Here is a 9,964-nt window from a genome sequence, read left to right as displayed (position 1 = left end):
TTTTTAAGATGGAGTCTCACTCCATCTCCTATGCTGAAGCTTAGTGGTGTGATCTTGGCTCATTGCAACCTCTGCCTCCCAGGTTCAAGCAATTCTCCTGTCTCAGCTTCTTGAGTAGCTGGACTACAGGCACCTGCCACCATGCCTGGCTAATTTTTGTATTTTTAGTAGAGTCGGGGTTTCACCTTGTTGGTCAGACTGGTCTCGAGCCCCCGACCTCAGGTGATCCACCCGCCTCTGCCTCCCAAAGTGTTGGGATTACAAGCATGAACCACTGCACCTGGCCAAAAGTCATCTTTCATAATATCTCAGTTATGCAAAATGCTTTGGAACATTTTGGTTAATCAAATTTTCTAATAAAATAGAAAACACTTTTGGATTCAATTTTATTACATAAAATCCTTTAAAAATGTATTCATGTACTAAGCCCAACACTGAAACATTAACGTTTTATTCTTTTATTCAACAAGTACTTCTTGCAGTCTTATGATGTGCCAGACATTTTTATGGGTGTTGGGGAAATAATGCACCAGATATTTTTATGGTGCTGTAGAAATATCAGTGGACAAAACAGATACCTGGACCAGGGCACTTATTCTGGAAGGGAATTGAAGAGGTAAGAAGATCATCTCAGGCTGTGAAACCCCTATCAAGACAAGGTTATGTTGGAGAGTGCTGGGTGTGGAGGAACCGTGTGACAAGGAGGACAGACACAGCTAGCACCACGTGGAGGAGGGGAGGTCAGGGAGGATGTGTGATCTTCTTCCCTTCCCACAAGCGTGGTCAGGGAAGACTATTTGGAGGAGGGGAGATGTGATCTGAGGCCTGACTGATGAGAAGCCAGGCAGCAGAAGACTGGGGAAAAACAAGTTCAGGCAAAGGTAAACGCTAGTGCAACAGCCATGAGGCTGAAGGAAGAAGGAGGCAGGCCAGTCTCACCAACCTGGACTGGATACAGAAAAGTGTGAGAGGAGGCTGGACAGGTGCTTAGGGCTAGTCTAGATCTTCTGATATGATGTCACTGCATATAATGTGGTTTTATTTTCCATTGATAAAACTGCATGAAGTTTTCTTTCCTGCATTGTGCATCTGACATCTCTTTTATTACTAATGTGACCTAGTTTTTATACCTTTTGTGGATTTTTAATATTTCATGTGTTTATGTTTTACCTTCCCAACTGCATGTAACCTCCTAAAGGCCCAGGGCTACTTTCTAGATGTTTGTATTTCTTAGTAAAATCTTTTGCCTGGACGCTCCACACATGTTGTGTTGCTTTGAAGCATACCCTTTGGAAATTTGCATTTAGCCTGGCCTGTGAAATCTATATAAAGACGTAAACTCTCCAAGTACTCCTGTAGATTTCTTTTGTGTTGGAGAGGTGTGGGAATAGGGTGGATTTGAACACACAGATTTTTACTTACAGATTCTTTTTTTCCATAGATTGAGGTAATAAGTGAAGTGCTCTCTCCATGAATCTTATAATAATAGTATTGATGATAGAAAATATATTGTTGCTAATTATGTAATGACATGCTTAGTGATACAAAAACAAAAGGATTCAAAACATTTCTCTTCCTTAATGAATTAGCTTCCGTGATGTTTACAGAAGTACAGAAGTTTGCCCCATGCTTCTCATTCCAAATAAAATGACTACCTTAAAAATCATATTTATAAATAAATATACCTAAATATGGGTACGTCTGAAATAGAACCAATCTCCTAATACAGTAGCAACTGTGCCTATCAGCATGCTTTATGCAGCCTGGGATAGTGGCAGGCGGCCAGCATATTATCCTCTAATCCACTGCTAGTCTATCTTCTAAATGTTATGAATATTCATGCATGCCATAGAAAGCTAGGAAGGGCTTTATTCAAACATTTTTTTTGAATATTCCTTTATGTACCCCCCAAATAAAAGAATGTCTGCTTTTTTTTGGCATGAGGATCAGAGTGTGAATTCTCTTTTGTTCATACCCATAAATCCTGAAAACCAATACACAACAAATTCTCTAATCCTTATTTCATACCTCAAGGGTGAAGAGGTACAAATAAAAACACTTAGAGTTGGCACGGTGGTTTGCTGTGACTGTACAATGCTACCACTGAGAAGAGGCATCAGTGTTCCTGGCTACCCTCATGACTTCTGCAGCTGACAGGGGCTGTCTCTGGGGACCCAGCCCACCAGCCCCACAGAGGCTGCCAGCTCTGCTCAGCACCTGATGATAGATGACTGGGAAGTGACATTGACATCAACCTGAAAAGGAAGATGTAGCCTTTCCCAAGACCCACAGTAATAACAGCAGCCACTGATGGTAGTGGTGGTGATATGGCAGTAGGGGTAGGTTAGTTTATGGCGATAAAATTTTGGAAAGCTTGCAACATGCACTGTGTTTAGAAAACATAATGAAATCATTTTGAAATTTCATTTCATTTTCCAGCAACATCTAATTTATGGAAGGACAATTCTTTTTTTTTTTTTTTTTGAGATGGAGTCTTGCTCTTGTCATCCAGGCTGGAGTGCAGTGGTGGGATCTCGGCTCACTGCAAACTCTGCCTCCCATGTTCAAGCAATTCTTCTGCCTCAGCCTCCCAAATAGGTGGGATTACAGGTGGCGACCATCACGCCTGGCTAATTTTTGTATTTTTAGTGGAGACAGGGTTTCACTATGTTGGCCAGGCTGGTCTTGAACTCCTGACCTCTGCCCACCTCAGCCTCCCAAAGTGCTGGGATTACAGGCATTAGCCACTGTGCCTGGTTGGAAGCACAATTCTAAAATCAAACTTTCTTATGATAGGATTTCTTACATGAGGTAAAATGTATCACGTTGCTAGAGCAGAAAACTAAGAGTACTCTTTTGATATCCTTTCTTCCCTTCTCTTTCATGTGAATAAAACCCCTTAACTTTCAGTGGGACACATGAATACTCAAATAAGGGCTATACGTTTTAGCTTTCCTTTCATGGTACTAGGTTTCTGGACAAGAAAATATGAGGCAAGTGGTGAGTGTAACTTCTTCCCCATCTTTAAAAGGGATGAAGCATGCCTTCACCTTCTCCTTTCCCTTTATCTGTGGCTGGAATGGGGAAGTGGAGGTCACCATCTTGAACCAAGTGGATGGAAAACTGGCACGAGAGAAGCCTGGAACCTTGATTGCAACCTGTAGCAGGGCTGCCATACCTGCTTGAACTTTTAAGTGAGATGGATATAAGCTGATCTTGCTTATGTCATCATTAATTTAGGTTTCCATTAATATCAGCTGAACTGCTTGCTATCTTAGCTATTTATTGCTTTTCAGCAAAAGTGGACTCTGTGAAAGCAAGATGGGAAGGAACTCTTTCCTTAGTGCTAGGCATGGAGGAACCCACTGCTCTGGGTATGAAGTGCAGAAATGGGGAGAGAAATGGCGCTCTACTAGTATCCACTGAATGTGACCTTGACTTTTCCTTGCAGGTTATGGGTGGGATCTAAAAACCCAGATGAAACAACTTTTATCCACCCTGACAGATGGCTGGCTTTGCATACCTTGCTCTTCTTGTTTGATCAGTTTAGTTAACTTTAGCCATCAAAACTTCTTTTTAAACAATTTTTAAAATTTTACTTTAAGTTCTGGGATACATATGCAGAATATGCAGGTTTGTTACATAGATATACTTGTGCCATGGTGGTTTGCTGCACCCATCAACCTGGCATCTAGGTTTTAAGTCCTGTGTGTACTAGGTATTTGTCCCAATGCTATCTCTCTCCTTGCTCCCCACCCCAGCAGGCCCTGGTCTGTGATGTTCCCTTCCCTGTGTCCATGTGTTCTCATTGTTCAACTCCCACTATGAGTGAGAACATGTGGTGTTTGGTTTTCTGTTCCTGTGTTAGTTTGCTAAGAATGATAGCCATCAAAACTCCTAAAGCTCAGTCAACTCTTTAGGAAACCCTGATTTCTACAACTCTATGCATATGTACCTTTTATAGTTAGATGACTGGCTTAGCCATCCCTCAGTTTGCATTTCTGCATAAGTGATCCAGAAGTTTCTTTACCCGTTTGCCAAATCTTCCATTTCTGGGAAACAGGTTTTCTTTTTGGGAAGTCAGAGGAATTGTTTAATTATCCATACTAATAAGTAAGCAAGGAATGTTTTTTACTTTGATCAAAAAATTATTAAATTGACACAGGAATAAGATGTTCATACCCTGCCTTTGGTGTGAGGGGTGGGAAAGAAGACTGCTGAGGAAATTTTTGCCATCTAGCAGAAAGTGTCTTTGAGGAGTGTGTACTCATGTGTCATTTCCTACGACGCTTAAGACATAGTGCCCAGCCACAGCTGCACTTGACCAGACTGGGCTTTATAATAAGCGCATTCCCCAAGCTGAACACTGCTGATCCTTACAGGATGACTGCAGGGTGTTTCAGATTCTCCTAGGGTCACACATGCCAGCTTGATTTCAAGAAACAGTTAGAATAACAGTTTTCTGATAGAAGTCTGTAGCACTTCAGGGCTTATATAATCCAGAGATGGGATTGGGCATGATCCCCATTTTCTGTTGGGGAAACCGACTCACAGACAAGTTAAGAGACTTAACTTACAAAGTGATGAAACTGTACCGAACCTCATGTCTCCCAGTCTCCAGGTCCTGGGCTTTTCCCACAGCACCACATTTGCACTGTAATTCATGACCAGGAAATGCTCACCCACAGAGAGATCAAGTACTCTTAACACTCCACCTACCAGGTTGCAGCCAAAGGATTCAGAAGACAATGATCATTCCATAAGCATGCACTATGCAGCTAAAGAAAGATTTTGGCATCATCTGCTTTATTGCTTCACAGAAGATAAGAAAATAAACTGCAAAGTAACTTACGCCAGATAACCCTGCTTTTTTCTCCCCACCAGGATTAAGGACCAGAAGGAGGGTGGCTGGAAAATACTGAATATGTGCCAGTTCTACATCTGTTGTTAAAAAAATTTTCTAAGCCAGGCACAGTGGCTGATGCCTGTAATCTTAGCACTTAGGGAGGCTGAGGCAGGAAGATCACTTGAGCCTAGGAGTTTGAGGCTGTAATGAGCTATGATCACCAACACTGCATTTTAGCCAGGGAGACAGTGAGAGACCCTGTCCCTAACAATAAATAAATATATCAAAATGTAAAAAGTAAGATTAAAAACATTTTTTTTATTATGAAGATTTTCATATTCCTTCTCTGAACTTAAGTGAACTTTATTGGGATAAGCAATACACATTTAGATTAATCCTCCTTTAATAAAGGGGTAGAGTTGTCTTTTACCTACAGGCTCCAAAGTCAGGCTTGGCAGATAAACATTTCAAAGGCATCTGGGGGCAGTCAAGCTCCCCAGACCTTACAGCAAAACAACAACATGGAAGTCACTGGGGAACATTTCTGCATTTTAGCAACAGGCAGCCAAGGAAGAAACACACGGCCTAAAAGCCAGCTGCTGCTGTGAACCACAGCACAAATACTATTCAATTTCACAAAAGAGAACTGACAGAATAGAATAGGTAGCCAATTCAAACCAAATATTTCAAAACCCCTTTATGTGTAACTACCTTTTTAACATGGCAGCATACATGGAAATTATTTCCTTTATTAGAACAAATGCAAATTTTATTTTAAAAACACATTGTGGTTAAGGTTATAATACTGCACATACCATTTTTTCAAAGTTTACTAGATTGTCAATGAAAGTCTTGTTCCCCTCATGAGTAAATGTCATATCTGTAAAGAAATAAAAGCCACATTCTAATCACTAACGGAAATATGTCATACTAAGAAAGCACAATAGCACCATTAGATTATGCTGGCGGATTTGCATAACACTACAGTTGAAAAAAGCTGATAATAGTTCCTTTTATGCTAGATGTTTAACTTTCTAAATCACTTCACCTGAGATCAGTAAAATTTTTAAACTGATCTTCTGTTTCACTAACAAGGTTTCCAAATCGTGGGTCCCTGCTCCTCCAGTCATCTTTCTGACCCTCTCCAAAAAGTCAGGGCTGAGAGATGACAAAGAAGGTACAGGGATGGAGCTGATCATTCTTCCCTAAGTTATCAATCTGATCGGAGTATTATTCATTTTCCTCCCCAGATACTCATCACCTGCTTGGCCTGCGCGTCTTATTAGGGTTACCTTTAATGAGCAAAGGCATGAAGGGGATGAGAGGAGGCTCCAGCTTAGCTGCCGTCAGCCTGTAGGCCCTGTGGTTCCTTGAAGGGTCCTTAGGAGAGAAAAAGAGATGCTGGTAATGACGGGTGACACATACACCACCCTCTGTGACCTCCTAACACACCCACCTTGTCACCCCACAATCAGGTACATTTGACCTTTGAACAACACAGGTTTGAATGGTGTGGGTCACTTATGCATGGATTTTCTTCTGCCTCTGCCATCCCTGACACTGCAAGACCAACAACCCCTCCTCCTCCTCCTCAGCCTACACAGTAAGAAGAGGACAAGGATGAAGGACTTTATGATGATCCACTTCCCCTTAATGAACAGTCAATACATTTTCTCTTCCTTATGCTTAATACTTTTTTCTCTAGCTTACTTTAAGAATAGAGTACACAGTACATATAACATACAAAGAATGTGTTAATTGATTTTATGTTATCAGTAAGGCTTCCAGTCAATAGTAGGCTATTAGTGGTTAAATTAGGGGAAAGTCAAGTTATGCTTGGGCCAGGCATGGTGGCTCATGCCTATAATCCCAGCACTTTTGGAGGCCAAGGCAGGAGTATTTCTTGAGACTAGGAGTTCGTGACCAGCTTGGGCAAAATAGTGAGACCCCAAGTGAGACCCCTATTTAAAAAAAAATAAAAAACAAGAAATTATTTTGGAGGCTACTTGGAGGGTTGAGGTGTGGGGATTGCTTGAGCCCAAGAGGTCGAGGCTGCAGTGAGCCATGATCACACCACTGCACTCCAGTCTTGGTGACAGAGTGAGACCCAGACTCAAAAGTTAAATAAATAAAAAGTTATACTCAGTATTTCTACTGCATGGGGGTAGAGGAGGTGCCAGTGCCCCTAATCCCTGCATTGTTCAGGGCTCAACTCTATTTCTGAATCAAATATAGCTACAAAAGAAAGGTAGACTTAAACAAATTGATGTGTATTTGTGTGTGTGTTGAGATGGGGTCTCACTCTGTCACCCAGGCTGGAGTGCAGTGGCCCAATCACCACTCACTGTAGCCTCTGCCTCCTGGGCTCAAGCGATCTTCCTATCTCAGCTTCCCAAGTAGCTGGGACCACAGGTGTGGGCCACCACATCTGGCTAATTTTTGTATTTTTTGTAGAGACGGGATTTTGTCACGTTGGCCAGGCTGGTCTCAAGCACTTGACTTCAATTGATCCATCTGTCTTGGCCTCCCAAAGTGCTGGGATTACAGGCGTGAACCACTGCAGCTGGCCTGATTTGTTTGACAATAACTTCACTTATGGCATAAAAGGTTTTGGGTTTGTTTTTCCCCTTTCTCTATTGCAAGATTCCCCCTTTCCCGAAGCCCTACCTTCTTCCTGGGAGTTTGGCTCACCCGCTGTCTGCCCTGCACATCCGATCCCCGCTCCGATTTGCCCTTTGAAACCAGCCCATCACTCCCAGCAAGCCCACCTCACTCCTTTTCTAACATCTCCCAGCCAATGGGGAAAAATAATTTTGGCAAGCCAAGAAAAATGAAGGTTCCAACCCATAGCCAACCAGAGCTGGATGGACAGGACCCTATTACACTGCTTTTCTTAGTTATACAAATTGACCTTATGTGGGACATAAGTCCTCTTTAAGTTAGTTCCTGAGGGTGCCATTCATTAGTCAGACATGCTTGTTTTAGCAGCACTAAAAGGGATCATAAACTTCTTAAAGTCATACAAGGACAGATAAAATTTCCGAAATGAGAACTTCAATTCAGCTAATCAGAAATTGGATTAATGTAGACAGTGAACAGAATAAAGAAGCCACTGTCACTTACCATTAAACTTTCAAACTCCGCATAGAACTTCTTGAACTTGCTTGGCAGTTTCTGGTAATGAAATGAAAATGCCACACACATATGTCAGGTTCAGTATCTAGAAATGTATCATAGGTTACCATTTCTAGGGGAAATCTATTTCTATTGGCTCTTAATCAAACATCTCTGAGAAAGGCCAGACTGGAATCTGTCCTGTCATTTGAGGATAATCTTCCAGAATATAGAGAACTTGCCTTTTAAATGTCTTTAACCTAATTGAACCAAAAGTAACTATGAATGCTTTGGTCTTACTGCTTTTATAATGTTTTCTGAACTGGATGATTTATAAAGACGACAGCATTCCTCAGACTGTAGGAGGTCTGAATATACCTCCCCACACACTTTTTTAAACTCTCTGATTCCCACGATCAGGAATTTAGAGAATATTAGCAATAAAAAAAACTTATGAAACTATCTCTTTCAACACTCCTCCTCCCTTACAAGGTAAACTACATGAGAATAAGAATTTTTATTAGTTTTGTTTACCGATATTTTTCTCAGTGCCTAAAAAAGTACTGGGTACAGAGTACTCCCTAAATATTCATTTGAATAGATTAAGCCTGTGTTTTACAGATGGAAAAAATTAAGTCTCACAGTTTCAATGACTGGCCTAGAGTCACACAGCTGCTTCTCATTAGAGCCTGTAATTCCCACCCCCTGCCTTCTTTTCTGCTGTCTCTCATATCTCACATGTGCCATGCTTTTCTACGTGAGCATTTATTTCTCTCACATGCTTTCCTATAATACAAAATCGGGTAGTTCTATCAATTTCCTGATTTCTCATGTTTATATTTTGGCAAATGATTCAACAACACTTATTGCACCCACATGTCTCCACCAATAGCTCAATACTGAATCCTTTCAGTTTATGGTTCCGACTTTGCTTAGTTCCTGAGTTTTCAGTAAAGCTGAACCTTTCACTTTTCTCTTCTGAAAGGGCCAAGCCAAGATAGAGCTATGTGATATGTTTCCTGTCCCAGGACCAGGAGCACATCGACCAACTCCTGAGCCTCAGAGACTCCTGGGTCAGCTGGGAGTTGGCTTTGAACAGCGAAGCCTACCTTCAACAGCTGATTCACCAACTGGGCCTCTGCAGTCCGCAGAAAGGCTCCTCTTGCTTTTTTCCTATCTCAATCAGCTTGTCATATTCCCATTTAAACATCTGTAAAACTCTGATTTTGTTTCTAAAACCTAGTATCTTGTATAACTTCCAAACTCATTTTCCTGGCAGTTCAAGTTAGGGTTCAGGAAAACCTGATGTCCTTACTTAGAGGGGACTATTCAAAGAGCTGGAAGCTGGAATGGCCATCAACGGAAGCCAGGATCTCACCCCACACAGACACTCCAGATCACCATGTTACGCAAAAAAGTGGACTCAGTGAACACATTCCATTTAAAACTTAAGAGTGGGTTATGTTTTGCTGGGCCTCTGTCATCTGTTCTTTACTTAGCTTTCTTTAGGTCAAACACAGTAGGGCACAGGGTAATCAAAATGTTTCTTTCATTCTGAATACTATTATTTATCCACCCCCATGCTTCCAGAGCAGCGTTTTCAATAGAGCCATCGTGCCAATCCAGGAGGCATTTGGTAACGTGTGCAGACATTTTTTGTTGTCACCGCAGGTTGGGGTAGGGGGTAGGGGCGTGCTAAGAGGTGTTTCTGGCCTCTGTTGGGGAGAGGCCAGGGATGCTGCTAAATGTCCTTCAACACAGGAGACGACTCCATGACCAAGAACTGTCCTGCACCAGGTGTCACCGGTGCCGAGGCTGGGAGACTGTGTGTGCTCCGGGTAGTTCTCATTTGTTTCATCTCAGCTTGGTCTTTCCCCTCAGTTCTGAACCCTTCCCTTTATTGTGTGCTCTGGCTTCCTTTTCTATTTTGCTCCTTGACTGTTCCACACGTGTCCCCTAGTTCCATGAGGCCAGGCACCATTTCTCACACTGGTGTGGTCACTG

The 9,964-nt window shown here is 42.0% G+C and overlaps 1 protein-coding gene across 6 annotated transcripts in view; it reads right to left on the bottom strand.

Moving 5' to 3' along the window:
* The window catches only part of RAPGEF4 (Rap guanine nucleotide exchange factor 4), a 323,726-nt gene that overhangs the window by 9,979 nt on the left and 303,783 nt on the right, over positions 1-9,964 (bottom strand). For all 6 annotated transcript variants that reach the window (XM_017538228.1, XM_017538229.2, XM_017538230.2 and 3 more), the window contains 3 exons: positions 7,970-8,020; positions 6,139-6,226; positions 5,662-5,726 (listed from right to left, as the gene is read on the bottom strand). In XM_017538228.1, coding sequence (XP_017393717.1) covers positions 5,662-5,726; positions 6,139-6,226; positions 7,970-8,020 — 204 coding nt within the window. The remainder of the gene's footprint in view (positions 1-5,661; positions 5,727-6,138; positions 6,227-7,969; positions 8,021-9,964) is intronic.

The sequence above is a fragment of the Cebus imitator genome, unplaced genomic scaffold, assembly GCF_001604975.1.
Source record: "Cebus imitator isolate Cc_AM_T3 unplaced genomic scaffold, Cebus_imitator-1.0 Scaffold110, whole genome shotgun sequence".
NCBI classification, from domain to species: domain Eukaryota; kingdom Metazoa; phylum Chordata; class Mammalia; order Primates; family Cebidae; genus Cebus; species Cebus imitator.
This window is presented reverse-complemented; position numbering and strand designations above follow the sequence as displayed.